We start from the raw sequence: 21,128 nt of genomic DNA on the forward strand, positions 1-21,128 counted from the left end.
CACTTTGCAATTATTAGTGTCTTATAAGCAACTTATACGCATTTTCACTTAAATAATTTGTTTTTATGTTTCGGTGGTGGGAGTGTGACCGTAAAAAGCCTATCCACCCATTTGTTTTATTTCTAATCTTTTTGCGGCTGCGTCCCAACAAACTATCAGAGCTTTAGCTGAGGGGGGGACAATCAGCATGGCGCTTACCGTCCGGCCTCTATCTGTTCCTAGTAATTCTCTTCATTGTCCCTCTCTATCAGCTAGTGTTTCTGGCTTATGTGAATTTATTTGTTTTGATGTGTCGATGATGTTTTGTCTGCTCCTCTCTTTTTACGTTTTTAAATATCAAATTGGACGTTTAGTTGTTTCAGTTGATGAGCTTCCCCTGTTCTCAATGTTTCTTTCTCTCTTTATTGGAAGTGACACTTCAATTGCTTTTTAGGAAGTGATGAAATTTCTGGGATCAGAGGTTTTAATATGCGGAATGGATTGCGTTCGTGGAGAAAACATCTTCTGGTGAAGCACAACAACAGAGTTTACACTTGTTGCTCGTTTAGTATAGAGAAGGATCCTCTGTTACCTTCTATCCAGCAGTTAACTGATGCTCGTATCATCTATAGTGTATCTGCTGCTTTGGGTCATAACAAGGTTTCCTTTATTTTTCTTTTCTTTTTTACTTGCAGTGTTTGCTTCTTTCTATCCTTTCTTTCACATTCTTTGATCTTGTCATTTGGATCACAGGACTCACATCCGGAATGCAGCGCAAGAGTTCCTGCCATTGTTACAGCTCTCGAGAAGAATGAGCTCACTCCTAAGGTGATCAATCTCTTGACATTCATTTATCTTAATGCAAGAAAAAGCAGACCCGTTATATAGAATTGATCTTGGCACTTGTCTGCAGTTAGATTATCATATGAACTGCACTTTTGTTGTATTGTATTCCCGTTCACCATTCAGTGTCTTCATAGCCTCATCTTTCACCTTTGTGTATTTCAGTTCCGTGGCTCTGAGATTCTTGAACTCGCAAATTTTAAGAATGCGACTATAGAAGACATTGCCAATGTTCATGAAAAGGCTTATGTCTTAGGTCTGGAGAAGGTTATTCACTTTCCTCATGTTATATTATTATTAAGCATCTACCTAATTGACAATAAAGAATGTGAGTTTGAATTTATCTGACCATTTACAAACTCATTCTTAGTTTAGGCAATGGTTGAAGCTTCAGATTCAGGACTAATTTTCATTGAAGGTTCTGGACCAACATACGCCACTTCAACGGTAACTGCTTTGTGCTCATCACACTCTTACATCTCCAGAAGAATCATTTCCCCTGTCTAAATCTCTCCCCTCTGTCTCAGACATTCCAAGATTCACTTATCGCAGCAGGAGCTGGAATGGCTTTAGTTGATTCAGTGGTGATGTCTCCTTTCACCATATAAATGCTTCAGATTTATTAAATGTTGGAAACGGTAGTAGATTTCTTAGCAACCTTGATATGACCCGTATGTTTCAGATCACAGCATCCAGAAACAGCCTGGACCCTCCAACTGGCTTTGCGTTGATAAGACCACCAGGACACCACGCCGTGCCAAAAGGTCCAATGGGTTTCTGCGTTTTTGGTAATGTGGCGATAGCAGCTCGTCACGCCCAACGTGCACATGGTCTGAAACGCGTCTTCATTATTGACTTCGATGTTCACCATGGGAATGGCACAAACGATGCGTTTGCAGAAGATCCTGATATCTTCTTTTTGTCAACTCATCAGGTACGTACGGTCTACTTGTTATTAACACAAGTCGTTATGTTATATGTAATATTAAAAAAAAAATTGCAGGATGGAAGCTATCCTGGAACAGGGAAGATGAGTGACATAGGCAAAGGAAGAGGTGAAGGCACAACTCTAAACTTACCTTTACCTGGAGGATCAGGTGATATTGCAATGAGAACTGCATTTGAAGAGATCATTGTTCCATGTGTTCAACGTTTCAAGCCAGATCTTATTCTTGTTTCTGCCGGGTGATTTGAGAAACTTATTTGTTTATGTTTAAAACCTTCTCTGTCATCTTTTACATAAGTTTCATATGTTTTGTGGTTCAGGTATGATGCTCATGTCCTGGATCCACTAGCGAATCTACAGTTCACGACAGGAACATACTACTCATTGGCGAAAGATATAAAACAGTTAGCGAAAGAAGTATGTGGAGGGCGTTGTGTGTTCTTCTTGGAAGGAGGATACAATCTTGAGTCACTTTCAGCATCAGTAGCAGACTCGTTTCGAGCTTTGCTTGGGGAAGAAAGCTTGGCATCAGAGTTCGATAACCCAGCTTACTTGTATGATGAACCGAGGAGAAAGGTGCGAGACGCAATTGAGAGAGCCAAAAGCATTCATTGTTTATAAGGAGTATTTGCTTAAAAACTGCCTACAGATGTTGTGATTAGATAAGTAATATGAATGTGTCAAACCTAAGGTTTATGTAGATAAATATAATATCAAAACTTCCACGTACCTAAAGATTCGAAGAAACTATCTCACTGCGCCGACCAACATCTATTAAATAAATAGTAAAGGAATATAAATAGTGGGAAGAAGTAGAACTCTGTTGTTTACGTTATCTGAAACAGTCTTCATGCAAATCGAAATTGCATGCTAGTGCTGACTGCTTTCTTAAAACCAAAACCGACACGTGCAATACAGCCACCATTCTTGACCTGACACGTATCCAAATTCACCGACTTAACCCCGCCTAACACGTTATGTTGCGTGACAGAGCTTCTTATCTCTTCTTTATACGTCCCCACATCGTACTTACTATATATATAAAACATGCGATATCTTTCAAATGATTCATTTTCTGAATCAAAAGTTAGTATAATACCAAAACTCTTGAGAGATTCATCAGTTATTTTTCAGTTTTCGGATCGAAGCTAATGACAATGGAAGTAGGCAAGAGGATGGATATGTTAGAGAGGAAGTCATCGATAGAGACAGAGCCCATGACATTGCATCTCGACCAAATAGAAAATGCTCGAGAGGAGGCATTGTTTGTGATGAAAACAAAGACATTTGAGGAAGCTATGGACATCTTCACAAAGGTTACTAATGATTTTACTTAATCAACTTTCTACGATTTTCTTTTCCTATTCTCGTAACATTTTATCAATGCAGGAGACGCAAGAGGTGTTAAGGGCTGATGAGGAGAAAAGAGGAAGATGTTTAGATTTGCAGGATTATGAATATGATGATGAAGACGAGAGACTGATCTTTCTTGATCCTCTTGGTTGGGACATTGTTTCAGCTCCTTTTTAATTTATCCAAGAAATACGTTTTTTGCTATGTTTTGTTTTATTTTTCCTCTACTCGTTAAGTATTCTTGTAAATAAATGTATAGTTGAAGATGTTTTGATGATGGATACACTAAATTTTACAATCTTGTAGAAATCATTGTAAGCACAACAATCGTGTATTTGGAATTCGAAAAACCAATTACCATTGATGTTATTTTATTACAAGTGAAACACCAACTTCTTACAGACAAACACAAACCGAACAAAAATTAACTAAACCGGATCGAACCAAACCAAATGCTTTTAACTACTTTCCGGTTCGATAAATGACTGATGAAGTTGAAACTTGAGAGAGGAAGAGAAGGAAAGCTGCAACACTTCAAATCTTCTAGAGCGACGATGATGAGTGGCAGCTGTTTATTCTCAGCTTCTCCTCCTCCTCCTCCTCCGTGTCACTTCCCTCTTCGCTCTATACCGAGTGTAATTCCTTCTGTTTATCGCAGAACCGGAGTCTCCGATGATGTCGCCGTCGAGTGTCGGAATCTCTGTTTCTCCGCCACTACAAGACCGGGGATCTCGGTTCCCATTCTCCGTGACTGCTCCTTTCGGATTCCTTCTGGACAGTTATGGATGCTTCTTGGTCCCAATGGCTGTGGCAAATCTACCCTTCTCAAGGTCTTTTCTTTTCTCTCATTGTCAAGCTCTTATAGTCACACAGTTTAAAAGTCTTAAGGCAATAATAGAACAGGATGGGTCGGGGGAAAGGTCTAATCTTTGGATGCTGCTTTGTATGTGTGAAACGAAACTGTGCAGATTTTAGCTGGTGTAGTGAATCCAACAAGTGGCAATATCTTTGTCGAAAAGCCCAAGAATTTTGTGTTTCAGAATCCTGATCATCAGGTTTTGTTTCTTTGTTCTTATCATCTATTTGTTAAAAAGGATCCAACTTTTTGTTTAATTCTCTTTACTATTGAAGCGAATTTGTAAATGTTGTTTTGTGGTTTAGTTGCCTTGTGGTTAAAAGCTCATGGCTATGTCATTGTAGAAAAATCGAAAATCAATCTTCTTCTTTTTTTGTTATTGACATCATAATAAATCTTGTGATCCTAAGCAATCTGTTCTTTTTTGTTGCCACTTCATGTTTTTTCTTTTTTTTTCATGGCAGGTAGTGATGCCTACTGTGGAAGCTGATGTAGCGTTTGGTCTTGGAAAGTATCCTGACATGAGTCTAGAAGAAGTCAAGTCTAGGGTGATTACTGCTTTGGATGCTGTTGGTATGCGTGATTACATGCAGGTCAGGTCGGATTTATGTGTTTATTCAAAAAACACGAAAGATTTGTTTTTTTTTCCTAATTTATGATAAATTAGAGTCTGGTTTTTGTTTCCAGAGACCGATTCAAACTCTCAGTGGTGGTCAGAAACAAAGAGTGGCCATTGCTGGTGCTTTAGCTGAAGCTTGCAAGGTGCTGCTGTTGGATGAGCTCACTACCTTCCTAGATGAGTCTGACCAGGTAACCGTTTGTTTCAACTCTTAAAAAAAATGTTAATGGAACGCTTAGCATATGATTGCTGAGCTACTTTGATCTTGTTATATCATTCTATAAATTATCAAAATATGAAAATGAGTTCCAACAGAAATGTTATCGCTCGTAAATCTCGTCTTGATCGATGCATATTTTTTTTTTGTCACAGTTGGGTGTGATAAAAGCTGTGAAAGAGTTAATAAATGCAAAGAAAGGAGGAGACGTGACTGCGTTGTGGGTGACACATCGGTTAGAGGAGCTGGAGTATGCGGATGGAGCTGTGTATATGGAGAATGGGAGAGTGGTCAGGCATGGTGATGCAGCCACCGTACTAGATTTCATTAAGGCCAAACAATCCTCTTACATTGATCAAATCGGTTTTTAATTGTCACCGATTTGCCACTCTCAGTGTTTCCAGAGACTGGTTCAAACTCTCAGTTGTAGCATGTATAGAGGTTTGTAGAGGCAATGAAAGCTGGAGATTTACTAAGCTTTTGTAAAAGACTGTGATGTACTTCTGCAGACGGTATAAGCTTATTCTAATCAACAGAGCAAAGTTGATCAGTGAACACTTAATACATTGACTACACAAACTGTGGAGATACGTTGTGATAACTATATTGTAACTTAAATATATTTGTTTCGTTATTACAGAAGTTCCAAATCTTTGGCTCATATTCTCTCTAGGTCCAAATGTTTACACACCGGATTTAGACTCGAACATTCTAGTAGCGTTGAAACATTATCTAACATGAACATTTTGAACTAAGCGCTCTTCGATGTAACAGAAATGTTAAAATAAGCTTAAACTGCGTAATTTGTAAATGTATGTTATATATAATCGATTTACAGCTACTTGCATCTTCGAAAATACGAAATGGTCAATAGTAATCAGAAAAATATCTAAGGTGGAATGCAACAAAATAAATGGTATTTTGGAAAACTAATAAGAATGATCGTCAATGCATGTTGGCTGTGAACAAGTCTAGTTGGACTTCTTCAGAATCATCAACATCATTAGCTTTATAAAAAAATAGATTATTTTTTATAAACAAAAATATATATGTTCCATGTTCATATAAAAGCTTGCATTCATAACTCCAAAGTGTATGTGGTATAGATGATCATGTTGGTATAGAATACCACGGTGATAATAAATAATTATGTTTTAATTAACCAATTTTCTGTTAAGATGAGTATAATAAGCATATTATATAATATGAAAGGGTGTCTTGTAAAAAGAAGAAAAGTGACTTATCATCTATAACCCTAAGAGAAGAGAAGAGAACCAAGACCAACCCTCTCTTTTTTATTCATTTTATTTTTCTTTCTTTTGTCTTAATTTTCACCCTTTTTATCATTTCACCTTAGACTAATCCATCATATTCCTCTCTCTTCAGCATTTTCTCTGTTTGATGTAGGTGAAGATAGAGATAGCATCCATGGATATGTCTAGAGGAAGCAACAGTTTTGACAATAAGAAAGCAAGTTGTCAGAGAGGTCACTGGAGACCTATTGAAGACGACCATCTCCGTCAACTCGTGGAACAATATGGTCCCAAGAATTGGAATTTCATTGCTCAACATCTACATGGAAGATCAGGTAATATTTTCATATATAGCTTGATGTTTTTCATATATATATATATTCTATATTAGATCTATATGTTTTTATTAATAATTGAGTAATATGGATGCATAGGGAAAAGTTGTAGATTGAGATGGTACAATCAACTTGATCCAAACATCACCAAGAAACCTTTCACTGAGGAAGAAGAAGAGAGACTTCTCAAAGCTCATCGGATCCAGGGGAATCGTTGGGCCTCTATAGCTCGGCTGTTCCCTGGGAGGACCGATAACGCTGTCAAGAACCATTTCCATGTCATCATGGCTAGGCGCAAACGTGAAAGCCACTCTTCCACGGCCACTCCTACGTTCAACCAAAGCTGGCATAATATATTGAGCCCTAGTTCTAGTCTTACAAGGTTTAATAGATCTCAGTTTGGGCTATGGAGGTATCAAAAGGACAAGAGTCGTGGTTTTCGGCCTTGCACTTTTGTTTCGGGCCCTAGAGATGATGAGTTTGGATCTTCATCGATCTCGAATGTACGCAAAGAAGTTTATTCTGAGAGGAGAAAGTTGAAAGAGTTGGTGGATCAACACAATAACGCATTAGACACAGCTACACCAGATCATAAGAAGAACTCAGTTGAAGATGGACCATCCACGGGAGATGATGGTGAAAAGAAAAATGTTGCTTTCATCGATTTTCTTGGAGTTGGATTAGTTTCTTAGGTTACACTTTCACAACTCAATGATTTTAAAGGGTATCTATCATTAGGGTTAGGTATCATTTTCAACCTTTTGCTTCCATAAAACCTCATATGGATCTTCTATCAATTACAACTCTCGTTTTCCATCTATTTAAATCTCTATAGCATATATGTAGGTGTCTATATATACATATAAATATATACGTATGTGTATCACATGCATTTAAATTGGTACATACGCATACGTGTATGTGTCCCTGTCGTTATTGTTGGTATAACGCATGGTTTGCTATTTAGCATGTAACAAATATTTATAGGCGTATTAATACACAAGGAGACGCAAGTTTTTAAGTGTATATAATACGTATGTGGGTACTAATTACCAAATAGCTGATGTATTGGAACTTGTGAGGCTTGAAATTGTTAATCTCCGTAGAAGCTTGTATCAAAAGTTACATGTTATATGATATTTTTAGTGCGTTAGTTACATTAGACCGTCACTACATGCATATTTGCATGGTGTCTGGGGGAAAACGGATAAAATCGTTTTCTCATTGCTGGTTTTGCGGACGAACGTGCTTAATTATAACCAATATGTTAATATATTAATTATTTTGGTGCGATCATCTAGTTTTTTCGACTGTGAAAGAATATAATCTGCATGTATTCAATAATGTATTATATATACACTTGGTAATCTTTTATAATCTTCGTCATCTGTGAAATATAAAAGAGAACATATATACATCTTGTCCTTTTTCCTTCCTTCTTTGTGTTGATCTCTGGTGGTGTAATGGTACAATTGCTTTAACATTAGAGCCTGTTTCTGGTTGCTATGGTAAAATTGTTCGGTCAGGACTCAGGAGGAAGATACATATATGTATAGTCATAATTAATTAATAAGCTAATTCTGAAGATGGACTGGTCTTTGAGGACAAAGCCTTCAATTCTTCATCTCCTTCGTACTAATTAAGCGAGTTGAAACTGGCCAGTATAGCTCGATATAGTTGCATAACGGCATATCCGTTTGTATTCGTTATTTATATAGTTACATGAACCTTTTTCTTTAAGTTTTCAGATAGTTGAAAACAAACCAACTTTTCAATAAAACGTGATGAACAATGGTGCATGTACATCTTAGCGCAACTCATATGTTATAGTGGTTTGAAATAATGTTGGTGTATCTCATTCATGTTCAATATGTATATGAAACAACCTTAGGTGGTTAACTCAACCAGAAAAGATCTTGACTATTGTGTCAGAAATCCTACTTCGACGAACCTTTTGGTATTAAAAAAAAATATACAAAACAAAAACATGATTCCTATATCCCAAACTGTTTCTATGATTTTCTGATTTCAAAATTATTGTTCCTGCATTCTTTTGTGGTTCTACATCATTGTTTTCGAAAATTTTTAGCATCTTACTCAATACACAATATCGAGTTTTCACAAGATTCTTAACATCGTAACATCATAGTTCTAAAGATATTTAGTTGCATTCATAATCCATCATCTTACAAATTATTATCTGCTGTTCTTTTCTAATTGTTTGTTTTGTCAAGATTATGTGATTTATATTACAAAGAGATTTGACTAGTCTCAAATGAACAAACCAATTCGCAATTTAGATAACAAAGAGAAACGACTTTAATTACATTTCCAGTCTAAGACAACTCTTTATACGTCGTGACGTCGAAAAACCACTTTATTGACTAACGACGACGCTTTCACGCACCTAAACGCTATATTCTTTTGGTAGTAAAATACAAACGGTGTGCAAGACAATGACGGTAGAAATGAATCTTTATTGAATAATTCAAAGTATATTTTCGTTACACAGAGTATATGTCAAAAGAATCAAAATTCACACACAAGAATTAAAAAATGTGAAAAAGAAAACCAAGATGACATCTTTTAAAGTGGCCAAGAATCTTCACCCAAGAAAAAAAAACTTGCTCAAACTCATGGGGGCCTCCTATATCACATGGAGCTCTATAAAAACACTAACCACAAACTCATCTATAAACACTGAGAGACCGAACCTTCCTTCTGTAATAACAACTGTGGACACGACAGAGGAAAAACGTCACTCGCATAACCAGAAACATCCTTGCATTTCCATTTCTCAGTCTGTGGTAACCCAAGAAGCGTTACATTACTCAAACATATGTCTTGAAACGTTCCTCCTTCAACACCAAGCAACATAGGAGCCTTCCTCGAGTCCACGCTCACAACGTTGCTTATATAAATACCTTTCACTCTCGGCATAGCTTTAGGATCCCACTTATCATCCGGGTGATCATTCGAGCCTCTACTGAACCTGATAGGAACTTTCACTTTCTCCAATAACACATTACTAACGGTGATGTTCGAAATGTAACCGCCTCTTCCTATATCTGTTTTGATGCGGAGCCCAGCCGCTGAATCCCAGACGTGAATGTCTTGGATGGTTATGTTGAAAATCCCACCAGACATCTCGCTTCCTATTCCAACACCTGAACAAGTGCGTGTAGTGCCAGAGATTCGTCTGATGATGATGTTTGAACTCGGACGTGCCATGGCCATTCCGTATTGGTCCCACCCGCTCTTCACAGCTACAAGGTCATCGCCGCTTTCGATGTAACAGTCTTCAATGCAGACGTTGGTGCTTGAATCTGCAATGTTATTCAGAGAAATAAGACACAAGACAAGAATGTATCAAGGCCAGAATAGAGCATCCTTACCTGGGTCTATACCATCGGTGTTAGGAGCATTCATTGGAGCAAGGATGGTCATATCTCTAATAACAACATTGCTGCACAAAACAGAGTCATAAGAGGTTATTTTAAATTTTAATGATGCAAGCTTGTGACACATGATTAAATGCAAGGGAAAACAGTTTGGAAGTATAAGTAAGAACCTGCAGTAAACAGGATGGATTGTCCAGAAAGGAGAGTTGAGTAAAGTGAGGTTGGAGATGAGGATATTATGAGAGTTCTTGATCTCAATAAGATGGCCTCTCGTATGCACCAGTGTTCTGTTCCACCATAACTCCCACCACATTTTCCCCTGCCCATCAATTGTACCATTTTCACCTGTAGTAATTAAAAAAAAAACCACATGTTATTATTTTAGAACTAGAAATTGATTTATTTGCTTTATTACTCTCAGTCACAGAGAATTAAAGGACAGCCCAAAAGACAATGAGTTAATTCTAGAGAACTCCAAGTCAACCTAAACAGTTTCTCCTGATAGCTATAGATCAGCTGAGACTATGACACTGGCTTGACTGTTTCAAACGCAGCATTTACTTTGTGTAATATACTTTTCAGCCCAAATACAAAAGGAAATTTCGCCTTCCATTTGCAATAGTTGCCTTTTAGTTCACGTCAGGGAATGAGAAGCATTAAGGTAACATCTTTGCAGAGAAAGCAGACTAAAATTTATAGTCAACAGTCCATATATGCTTTTGGTAATGTTGAACAGATATGATAAGCGCAAGTAACTGGGGTTACTGAATAAAAACAAGAGAGTAAAGTACCTGTAATGACAACATTAGTGAGGTTGTCTCCATGAATGAGGCTAATGTGTCTACCACCAGGTCTCTCTCTCCCTCTCCCATAAGAAGGCAATGGCTCTATTATGGGCCATTCGTTTGGGTCCTATCAGACCATGATCCCAGACAAAATATATCGATATTATAATCGTGGTCAGTTAAGAAGATAAAGGAAAGAAAGTAATAAAAAATGAGTACAGCTGACTTTTGAGTTTACATGGCACATGAAACTGTGGTAGAACACTAGCAGACAAATTTGAACCAATATCAAAAAACGGTAAAAGCTCTAGGGGTATCATGATGGCACAATGAGAAGCAAAACTATTAAAGAATAATTTAATATAAACTAGGAGACCACAGAAGTAATCTGGTAGATTAGATCTAATTTCTTACAAAGAAAACATGCTTCAGACAAAAGTATATCTAATTAGCATATAGAAAAATGGTTTATATCACTTCTTCCCAGACCCCTTTTTTATTTTACAGATTGGTATTGACATCAAAAGCACATTTAACAAAATCCGAAAAATGATCAAAAGATTTTTACAAATCAAAGAAGATTTTCCACTCAGAGACTATTCCACTCAATCACAACTCTTTCTACTTTCAAACACTTGGTGGGTGGGTCCTGTTCACGAGTGACCGTGATTAGCGTAATCTATAGACATTGTTTACCAACCAAACCAAACTAAACATACCGACAAAGCTAAAACCAAGTTTTGGATTCTCACAGAGGAATCATCAAAATGGTAAACTGATTATCACTAACCAATCACTACTGTGGTGATTATCAAACAATTAGTAATAGATAAATGTGTAGTAGAATTTTTACCTTGGATCCCAAAATAACAGCGCCTTGTTCGAGGAAGAGCGTGAAATTACTGGTGAGATTAAAGCTCCCCGAGAGCCACGTGCCCTCGGGAACATTAAGCTGGGCCCCACCCTCTGCCGCGAAACCACCGAGATGCCTTACCGCGAGGCGAAAAGCCTCCGTGTTTGACGTCTTGCCGTCTCCGACTCCTCCGAACTCGGTTATAGACATGACGACCCGTTTCGGGGACGGGTCGGAGGTGAAAAACGCGGAGCAGGTGATCGGGTCATGTATCGTGGTGGTGGTGGGGAGGATAAAGAGAGGGAGGAATGAGTTTGAGGAGATTTGGTGAGAGAGAATGGCTAAGACGGTGAAAGCAAGGAGAAGGAGCACCCACGATGGTCTTATTGTTATTGAGCTCACAACACTCGGCTTCTCCGATTCCATCGCGATTTAATAATAATTCAGATTAACAATCTCCAAAACGAAGCAGAGGAGGAGGAGAATCTCTCAGATGATGATAATTACGAAACAGAAGAGTTCTAAAATGGAACTTTTTGTGATGGGTTTGGGGAGAAATAATAAAAGAAAAAAATGTCAAATTTGCATGTGTGTGCAAATGATTACCGTGAAAGCTTTCTGGTTCGTGACAACGAAGGTGGGAGATTGATACCTTACCTTACCTCTAATATCTAATATCCGACTACACTGCTTTATACTTTTCTTTGTCTGGAAATAGAAAAAAATGTGTAATAAAAATTTAAACTGTATACAGAGACAGAACACATGTCGTGAAAAGGGCACTAAATCAGGGTGGTGCATGTGAAGTGCCAAAAGCCAAATGTGGTAAAGGGAAGGAGAGAAACAGAAAGTGCATCTGTTCTAATAAATTAAATTAAGTTAAATAATAATAATATTTCGTTTTTATGTAAGAAGAAGATCACGGGTAAGATTTTACATCTCATTATCTATGGGCCTTGAAATGGTCTGGTAGTGACTGGATGTTGTTTTCTTCTTATAACAAACAAGATAATATCATCATATGAGCCTGGCCGTATTGAATTTAATTATTTTTTTGTCTATCAAAACGAATCGATAAAATTGTATGGTAGATAGTAAAATGAGATTTGTATTCTCTAGAGACTCTATTCTTTATATATTTCAAAATATATTTATTTTCGGTCCAATCATATTATACCCCAAAAAATATTTGTAACTGGACTGGTTTTGATTTTATCTAAACCCACGCAAGGCAACAATAAGAGCCTGTTTAAACTGAGCTGGGCCGATATAGACTCGCCCTTCCATTTATTATTTACAAAGAGCTAGACTGGTTTTATATCCAGCCCACGAAACAATAAGAGCCTATATAAATATGGCCTAGGTTGATTGGACTCAATAATACTCCCTCCGTTTCAATCCGTTTCAATATAGTTGATGTTTTATAAGAATAATTTTGTTTTAAAGTAGACTAGATTTTGACCCGCACGTCCGTGCGAGTGTATATTTCAAAAAATATATTACTATTTATTTTTATGTTAATATCAAAGCTGGAAAAAAAATTCTTATCTAAAGAACCGAACCGATCACGATTCGAAAGAGTAATACCAAACCCGAACCAAAAATTGATTAAATATCTAAATTATTCAAAATTTTGATATTTAGACAACCGAAACCATAACCAATTCGAGTCGAAGTATTTTGGATATCAAAATGTATCTGAAAAATATTTATGTACTTATATATATTAATTATTTATAGTTTTAATGTATATAAAAACATCCCGAATATATATGATATTTTTAGGTTGGTTTTAAATATTTAAAAATATATAAAATAGTCAAATATAAATATCTAACATAGTGGAAGTACACTCAAACACCAAAAATATTTAATATAATTATTGATTTTTTATCCAAAATTTAAATCAAACTAATTTATATATTAAATTTAGGTATTGTGACATATGTTATTTATACATACTCAATATATAATTATTTGTCTTTTATAGATAATATAGTTTGTTCTTCATAAATATTTGTTTTTCATTTGACATTAAAAACGTTCATGTTATTATGAAACAAAATTACCTTCTACAATCTAACCAATCACATCCATCATATTGGAAAAAAAAGAAATAAGTAAGATATCATGTGACTTTAGGAAAATAATATTAAAGTTAGTAAATGCTAGTGTGATATAAGATTGACCCACAAAGATTTTTTTCATTTAAAATTAGCTCTCGCCAGTTGTGCCGAGTTAAAAAAGAAGGCCGATCAAATTTAAGTCGATGGTTTGATATAGTCTGTTGAAACGACTGTGTATTATGTGAGTGGCATTACTTTGTAAATATTGTGCAAAACTAAGGGTTAAGCACTATTTGTACTTCAGTTTTAATAGATTAGATGAAGTTTTGAGATTTTAAAGTTAACTTTAACTTTATTGGAAACTGTTCAACCAATTAGATTTCACGGTTCTTTTTTATTATTGGTTAATTGATTCTAAAATAATATTTTTAAAATATTTTTTTAGAAAAATCTAATTTTCTTAATCTTTGTGCACTAAGGCAAAATATCAAATATTATGAAATAGAGGGAGTACGAATTAATGATGGATTTAATGATTTCACTAATGATAAGGAAGTAATTAAATGATGGTGGTGGTCTACTCTTTTTTTTTCGTCATAAATATATTGAAACGGGCCGAAACCCAACAAATTATAAAGCCCATCAGATCCGGGCCCAACAAACCAAGCCAAACCGGTTATACAGCCCAACAACATTAAACCGACAAAAACCCTAGCTAAACCGGTGGTGGTGGTGGTCTACTCTACCATCAAGCTTTTTTTTTCTTTTATCCAACAGCATGATCCCAGTCGAAGTCGCGCGTGCGTGTTTTGACTTTGACCAGCTAAAAGCTTGAAATGCGCCACGTCATCGTCGCTCTGGTCGCTTTCTTCGCGGTCTACTTTTGTATTTAATGTCATTTTTAAAATTTCACTGTTACCGACTCAAACAAGTAAAAAAACTATGCTATGGCCTTTTCTCTTTTAATTATTACCTTTTTATGTTGGTTTCTTCCTCCGAGAGGCAGGAGAGATAGCTTAGTATATAATCAAATCATCACTCATCTTTCGTTTTCTCTCAAATCTTAATCCTCCCCGGAGAAAAAGGAGTCAACGGTCAACGATATCTCGGAGGAGTTTCAAATCAGGGAAATATAGAGCTGAAAGTGTTCGATTTGGGAATTGAAAGTCAACGGGTGAATACGCGTTGAGGGCTCTTTGTCTTAACTCCAATTTCTTTATCTCTGACTTTATTTTTTGGGGGGGGGGGGGGTTCCTTGTGTATGTGTGGTAGTAGAAGCTCTCAATCAGATCCTTAATTTGTGTGAAAAAAAAAGCTGGGATCTTTCTCTCTGATGAGCATCCACCGTCAAATGAAAGTCGATTTCTAGGGTTCGTTTTTTTTTAAGTAATAGTATCTAAGAAGATTGATGAAGATACCTGGAGGATTCTTTTGGCTGGTTCTTGTTTTCGATTTGGTTCTCAGAACATCAGGCAACGCCGAAGGTGTTTTGCTTCTTCTCTCTATTCTCTCTTCTATGATTCCTTTTTTTTAATCTCATAAAGTAGGCATTTTTAATTTTACTTGATTTTTCTTCTTTTGGTTTTAGGTGATGCTCTGAGTGCTCTGAAGAACAGTTTGTCGGACCCAAACAAGGTCCTCCAAAGTTGGGATGCTACTCTTGTTACCCCTTGTACTTGGTTTCATGTTACTTGCAATCCTGACAATAGTGTTACCCGTGTGTAAGTCTTTCCTTACGAATCCTTCTGCTTTTCGCACGCATCTCTTACTGACTTTATCTTTTTCCTCAGTGACCTTGGGAATGCCAATCTATCTGGTCAGCTTGTCGCCCAGCTTGGTCAGCTCCCAAACTTGCAGTACTTGTAAGTCTCTATCTCTTCTTCTTAAAGACCGCATATATTTATGAAAAACATAGGAGTTTATTCAATATTAAAGACAGTGTGTAATGAATGACACAGGGAGCTTTATAGCAATAACATCACTGGGCCAATCCCAGAGCAGCTCGGAAACTTGACAGAACTTGTGAGCTTGGACCTTTACTTGAACAATTTAAGCGGTCCCATCCCATCAACTCTTGGCCGACTTCAGAAACTCCGTTTCCTGTAAGCACAAAGTTCCATTGTAATTATTTTCTCCACCTCCATCAGAGAATCAACTCATTACCGGTTCATGTCTATCCGCTTATTCATGTCATGGTCCTTTTTTCTATTGGTGTTTAGGCGTCTTAATAACAATAGCTTATCTGGAGAAATTCCGAGGTCTTTGACTGCTGTCTTGTCCCTGCAAGTTCTGTAAGTCTCTCCCAAATGTCTTTTGAGTGCTTCTGTTTATTGTTTTGGCCAACAAAATGATATCATCTTGGAAAATCCAGGGATCTCTCAAACACTCGTCTCACTGGAGATATCCCTGTTAACGGTTCCTTTTCACTTTTCACACCCATCAGGTTTTGCTTCTTTCTCTCCTACTTTCATATCTTTGTGGACATGTCGGAATGATTGATTAATTGATTGGAATTTATCTACAGTTTTGCCAACACCCTATTGACCCCCCTTCCCTCTTCTCCGCCACCTCCCATCTCTCCTACACCGCCTTCACCTACAGGTTTAACTTTTTGTCTATGACATGTCTTTTATATGTGGTTTTTATCGCTTCTTCCACAACTATAAATAGATGAATATATGGCACTGCCGATTTGAGTGAGCAGAAAAAGAATTAACAGTCAGTGGCCAATGATGAATGATGAAACCTGTTTGTTACCTGCAGGGAGTAATAGAATTACTGGAGCAATTGCGGGAGGAGTTGCCGCAGGTGCTGCACTTCTATTTGCTGTTCCAGCCATTGCCCTTGCTTTGTGGCGAAGGAAAAAACCACAGGACCACTTCTTTGATGTACCAGGTTAGCTGAAACTTCCGTTTAGGGGTGGGCGTTCGGATATCCGTTCGGGTTCGGATCGGGTATTTCGGATTTTCGGGTATTTCGGTATAGGAGTATAAAACCCGTTCGGGTATTTCTGTACTTCGGGTCGGGTTCGGGTATTTTTAGTTCGGATTCGGTTATTTCGGGTCGGGTTTTCGGATATTAGATTTTGCAAAAAAAAATTAACTTTTTCATTTCTCAAGTTTTTTTCTTTTAAAAAATATAAATTTTACTTAACTGATATTTTATTTTTAATACATTGAATGATTTGAAGATAAAATCTTAAAAATAAAATACACTAATTTGATTATTGTTTTAAAATTTTAGCTGTAGCTTTTGTTAATGCATGAAACTAAAATTTGGACATGCATTTTAAGCATTTTAAGTGAGCAAAAAATCACTTTTCTTGCAATTATATGTATATTATCTAATTTTAAACCATATGTATAATTAATATAAGTATTTTGAATAAAATTAGAGAAGTAAACTATGAATATATGGTTAATAGTACATAAGTTCGGTTATTTTCGGATATCCATTCGGGTTCGGGTATTACCCGTTCGGGTTCGGATATCCAATCTCTCATAATTCAATACCCGTTCGGGTATTTTGCTACTTCGGTTCGGATTTCGGTTCGGGTTTTTTGGGTCGGGTTCGGGTGCCACTTCGGGTATCGGGCAAAGTGCCCACCCTACTTCCGTTGTTTGTTTCCTCGTTAACACTTTTCTGGCTCAAACGTTTGTTTGTTTTTTTTTTTTTTTTGCAGCTGAAGAGGATCCAGAGGTCCATTTAGGACAACTAAAGAGGTTTTCGTTACGTGAACTGCAAGTTGCTTCGGATAATTTTAGCAACAGGAACATATTGGGTAGAGGTGGTTTTGGCAAAGTCTATAAAGGACGGTTGGCTGATGGTACTTTAGTGGCGGTTAAAAGACTGAAAGAGGAGCGCACCCAAGGTGGAGAACTGCAGTTCCAGACCGAGGTTGAGATGATCAGTATGGCGGTTCATAGGAACTTGCTTCGCCTTCGTGGTTTCTGCATGACTCCAACAGAGAGATTGCTTGTTTATCCCTACATGGCTAATGGAAGTGTTGCCTCCTGTTTAAGAGGTAATCTCTCTCATCTTGTAGCTTTATTCCTTTTAAGTGTTGTTGATCTGTGAGTTAATGTTATATAATTCTTATCTTCTCCTTAGACCGTCCGGAGTCCCAGCCGCCACTTGATTGGCCGAAGAGGCAGCGTATTGCGTTGGGATCGGCAAGGGGGCTTGCGTATTTACATGATCATTGCGACCCGAAGATCATTCATCGAGATGTGAAAGCTGCAAATATATTGTTGGACGAGGACTTTGAAGCCGTGGTCGGTGACTTTGGGCTCGCAAAACTCATGGACTACAAAGACACGCATGTGACAACAGCAGTGCGTGGTACGATTGGTCATATAGCCCCTGAGTATCTCTCTACAGGAAAATCATCAGAGAAAACTGATGTGTTTGGTTATGGAGTCATGCTTCTTGAGCTGATTACTGGACAAAGAGCTTTTGATCTTGCTCGCCTCGCAAATGACGATGATGTCATGTTGCTAGACTGGGTATGTGTTTTCACATTTTGTATAGACTCCATGATGTGTGTGTTTCTTCTTTTTTGTGTTTAATTCGTTTGGTTACCATTCTCAACAGGTGAAAGGGTTGTTGAAAGAGAAGAAGTTGGAAGCGCTAGTAGATGTGGATCTTCAGGGTAATTATATAGACGAAGAAGTGGAGCAGCTGATCCAAGTGGCTCTGCTCTGCACTCAGAGCTCACCGATGGAGAGACCCAAAATGTCTGAAGTTGTGAGAATGCTTGAAGGAGATGGATTAGCTGAGAGATGGGAAGAGTGGCAAAAGGAGGAAATGTTCAGACAAGATTTCAACTACCAAAACTATAACCAACCAAACACTGCCTGGCTCATAGGCGATTCCACTTCCCACATCGAAAACGATTATCCTTCGGGTCCAAGATAAGATTTGTTGTAACACGAATTGCTTTTCTTCTTCTTTTGTATTTATTGAGGGTTTTAGTTTCTGCTGCTCCATATAATTGGTTCTTAAGTGTGAGTACATGCATGAAAAAAAATGAGATTGGGGTTTGTAAGTTTTATATAAAAAGGGGTTTGAATGTTGTTGAAAACTAAAACTCAAAACACGACTTTAAAAAGTTAACTTTGAGGATTGTTCTGACGTGATTGACATATTACACGTTTATGTTTATATCATGTTTAAGATAATATTTAGGCCTGTTCTATGTTATCTTGCTATTTATATATACGGGAGTGCTCAAGTGAAAAAAAAAAACAAAAAAAAATCGAATGTGGCCTTATATAGAGACAAAGATCATAACTTTTTAAATACATAGAGAGAGGTCACACGCTTTGGTGATATCTGAAACCCACAAACAACTAAGTATACAACTACATATTATGATAGATTACACCGATTCTGTTACATGGTAGAACAAGAGAGACTCATCATCTAAATCATATGATAAAGAGTAGAGATATAACCAAAGGTTTGGAGCATTAATACAAAAATCTTTGATGCATTTTTGCATATATGCTTAGTTAAGAATGCGACAATTTTGACGGACTTCACCTTGAGAACCAGATTTGACATTAAGATTGCTCATTTTCTGCATGGCCTGTTGGAAATGAAAGAAAAACATAGCTTGGTTAAAGGCATATCCATTAACAAGGTTCCTGGTCATCGGTGTGTTGTATAAGGTTTGGTCTGAGAAGAGGACTCCTGATTTCCTCTGAAGGGCATTGAAGTAAGCATTGTCGAAATCGTTACGCGTTGCATCAAATGGCTGCTCTGTGTTGTCACCGGCACTGCAAGTTTTAGAGAGAGTCTTGGCAAAAGAGGAGTCCATGGTAGAGTCTGGGGTGGTAAGTCTATCCTTGAAGGATGAGCATCGCGCAACTCCAAGGGTGTGTGCTCCTATACATTATTCCACAACATTAAGTTAAAACCAAAACAAATTGCATATGGGGTAGGATTCACATTCTTGATAAACATTTTGTATGTATATGGATTACATTCCAAGTGGATGTAGAGTATCTTAATATTACAATATTTATAAAATAAAAAGATATTATATTTCACATTTTAATTTATTTTATTTTCCAGCCACCAAAATTATACAACTCTAAAAAGTAAAAGCACCACAACCTAGATTTATTCTAGGAATTCTTTATTCTAAGGTTAAATTTAGCAATTAAATAATATTAATTTCAACTTTAAACGAAAATATTATTTAAAAACAATAAAGCGTGGTCATGTAAGTCAAACAACTAATTGAGTTATAATATATTACTTAAACTTCAAATTGAATCTTATTCAAATTTTTTTTTTGGGCAAATTCAATTTTTATTTAATACAATTTTCTATATAAGAATATATTAAGCTTATAACTATTTTAGTGAACTATTTTTAATTAAATTCCATTTATTTATTCTTTTTACTTGAACTACTAGCTTTCTTTCTTTATGGAGCTACTCAAAGTCTGTTGTAAATAAACATCTCACCGGAGAGAGCAACAACATCCCGCACACTGAAGCCACGTTGGCCAAAAGTCTGAATGAGCTGAGAGGCATTGAGAAAAGGTGATGGAAGATTTCTTGTATCTTCTATCTTCGATCTTTTACCATCAAATCTTCCATTTGGTATTTGATAATATGGACCACCAGCCTAATTAATAAACAAGAAGCCAATTACCAACTCTAATAGTTATAAATATCATTCATCATAATATTATATATAGTAACAAATGATCAGCGTAAGTACCCAAAAGACAGCATCTCTAGCAGCCATGGCAACAATATCAGCACAAGAAACAACTCCAGGACATGTATTCTCTATTTCTGCTTTTGCATCATCTATGATCTCGTAGCCACGTAGACTCAGGTTCGCAGGTGAATCTTTTTCAGCAGTGTTGTCTTTTGTTGAATCTAGCAGAATCGAAGCGTCACATCCCTTAACAAGACAGAAACAAATAAGTTTTTTTTTCTTTCAAAACTAATGTTAGGGTTCTTCTAAAGGCACAATTAGAATGGAGAGTAAGAGAAAGGTTTACCTCAATGAAGCAGTCGTGAAAGAGCATACGGATAAGACCTGCAGCTAAAGTGGGATCAGCTTGAAGAGCATTGTTAACAGTATTCGTCACAGTCTGTTCTACCATAGGACAGCTCATCATGTAGTAACCCATACTTAACCCTCTCACATTATAAGGAAGCCCAATAATTGCATGGATCAGCATAATCACACTCAATAAATTCGGGCTAACCATCATATTATTTTTCAGCTCTAAATCTAATGATGTGTGTATTTTTAAGCTATTTTAGGTATGCTGTTAAGTTTACAAGCTTGGGTATACATGCTTATATATAGTATGGACTCTCACTTGGACACGCTTCATGATATTGGAGTGGTTGAAACCAGTGGCGGAAGCAGTAAAGGAGTAAGGGGGGTCAACTGACCCCTATCAATTTTTAAATTTTAGTTAATATAAACCTATAACTTTAGAATATATTGAATAATTGGATCATTTTTGAGGGTTTGACCCCTTATTTTTTTATGAAATCTCTAATAAATTTATGCATATATGATTTTGATCTCAATGAATTTTGATTCTACCTCCGTCACTTGAAACATAGAAATTTTGATTCTACCTC

General features: G+C 36.8%; 7 protein-coding genes across 7 annotated transcripts; 5 read left to right on the forward strand and 2 right to left on the reverse strand.

Annotated features, from left to right (window-relative positions):
- The first annotated feature begins 67 nt into the window (after positions 1 to 67).
- On the forward strand, positions 68 to 2,497 carry LOC108841516 (histone deacetylase 14, chloroplastic). The gene is made up of 9 exons (XM_018614277.2): positions 68 to 221; positions 434 to 639; positions 733 to 807; positions 988 to 1,089; positions 1,198 to 1,269; positions 1,350 to 1,406; positions 1,505 to 1,756; positions 1,826 to 2,007; positions 2,089 to 2,497. Exons 1-9 carry the CDS (start codon positions 188 to 190, stop codon positions 2,387 to 2,389), a joined length of 1,281 nt encoding a protein of 426 aa, XP_018469779.2. The 5' UTR covers positions 68 to 187; the 3' UTR covers positions 2,390 to 2,497.
- A 320-nt stretch (positions 2,498 to 2,817) lies between these two features.
- Positions 2,818 to 3,483, forward strand: LOC130508235 (uncharacterized). The gene is made up of 2 exons (XM_057003597.1): positions 2,818 to 3,084; positions 3,158 to 3,483. Exons 1-2 carry the CDS (start codon positions 2,920 to 2,922, stop codon positions 3,296 to 3,298), a joined length of 306 nt encoding a protein of 101 aa, XP_056859577.1. The 5' UTR covers positions 2,818 to 2,919; the 3' UTR covers positions 3,299 to 3,483.
- A 137-nt stretch (positions 3,484 to 3,620) lies between these two features.
- Positions 3,621 to 5,368, forward strand: LOC108842409 (ABC transporter I family member 10). Its single transcript, XM_018615311.2, has 5 exons — positions 3,621 to 3,951; positions 4,090 to 4,176; positions 4,442 to 4,570; positions 4,665 to 4,787; positions 4,969 to 5,368. Exons 1-5 carry the CDS (start codon positions 3,676 to 3,678, stop codon positions 5,182 to 5,184), a joined length of 831 nt encoding a protein of 276 aa, XP_018470813.1. The 5' UTR covers positions 3,621 to 3,675; the 3' UTR covers positions 5,185 to 5,368.
- Positions 5,369 to 6,094: 726 nt separating this feature from the next.
- LOC108842411 (transcription factor MYB54) lies at positions 6,095 to 7,545 on the forward strand. Its single transcript, XM_018615314.2, has 2 exons — positions 6,095 to 6,401; positions 6,501 to 7,545. Exons 1-2 carry the CDS (start codon positions 6,242 to 6,244, stop codon positions 7,091 to 7,093), a joined length of 753 nt encoding a protein of 250 aa, XP_018470816.2. The 5' UTR covers positions 6,095 to 6,241; the 3' UTR covers positions 7,094 to 7,545.
- A 1,313-nt stretch (positions 7,546 to 8,858) lies between these two features.
- On the reverse strand, positions 8,859 to 12,256 carry LOC108836426 (probable polygalacturonase). Its single transcript, XM_057003598.1, has 5 exons — positions 11,441 to 12,256; positions 10,594 to 10,714; positions 9,973 to 10,147; positions 9,797 to 9,867; positions 8,859 to 9,727 (listed from the first exon to the last, which is right to left on the reverse strand). The coding sequence occupies exons 1-5, from the start codon at positions 11,864 to 11,866 to the stop codon at positions 9,093 to 9,095; spliced, it is 1,428 nt and encodes a 475-aa protein (XP_056859578.1). The 5' UTR covers positions 11,867 to 12,256; the 3' UTR covers positions 8,859 to 9,092.
- A 2,238-nt stretch (positions 12,257 to 14,494) lies between these two features.
- LOC108842407 (BRASSINOSTEROID INSENSITIVE 1-associated receptor kinase 1) lies at positions 14,495 to 18,623 on the forward strand. The gene is made up of 11 exons (XM_018615309.2): positions 14,495 to 14,990; positions 15,095 to 15,227; positions 15,297 to 15,368; positions 15,465 to 15,608; positions 15,726 to 15,797; positions 15,878 to 15,949; positions 16,031 to 16,107; positions 16,270 to 16,401; positions 17,189 to 17,530; positions 17,617 to 18,011; positions 18,100 to 18,623. The coding sequence occupies exons 1-11, from the start codon at positions 14,915 to 14,917 to the stop codon at positions 18,421 to 18,423; spliced, it is 1,839 nt and encodes a 612-aa protein (XP_018470811.2). The 5' UTR covers positions 14,495 to 14,914; the 3' UTR covers positions 18,424 to 18,623.
- A 137-nt stretch (positions 18,624 to 18,760) lies between these two features.
- On the reverse strand, positions 18,761 to 20,815 carry LOC108842408 (peroxidase 47). The gene is made up of 4 exons (XM_018615310.2): positions 20,531 to 20,815; positions 20,242 to 20,430; positions 19,983 to 20,145; positions 18,761 to 19,395 (listed from the first exon to the last, which is right to left on the reverse strand). Exons 1-4 carry the CDS (start codon positions 20,744 to 20,746, stop codon positions 19,016 to 19,018), a joined length of 948 nt encoding a protein of 315 aa, XP_018470812.1. The 5' UTR covers positions 20,747 to 20,815; the 3' UTR covers positions 18,761 to 19,015.
- Positions 20,816 to 21,128: the final 313 nt, after the last annotated feature.

This window comes from Raphanus sativus, chromosome 2 (genome assembly GCF_000801105.2).
Source record: "Raphanus sativus cultivar WK10039 chromosome 2, ASM80110v3, whole genome shotgun sequence".
In the NCBI taxonomy this organism is placed as follows: domain Eukaryota; kingdom Viridiplantae; phylum Streptophyta; class Magnoliopsida; order Brassicales; family Brassicaceae; genus Raphanus; species Raphanus sativus.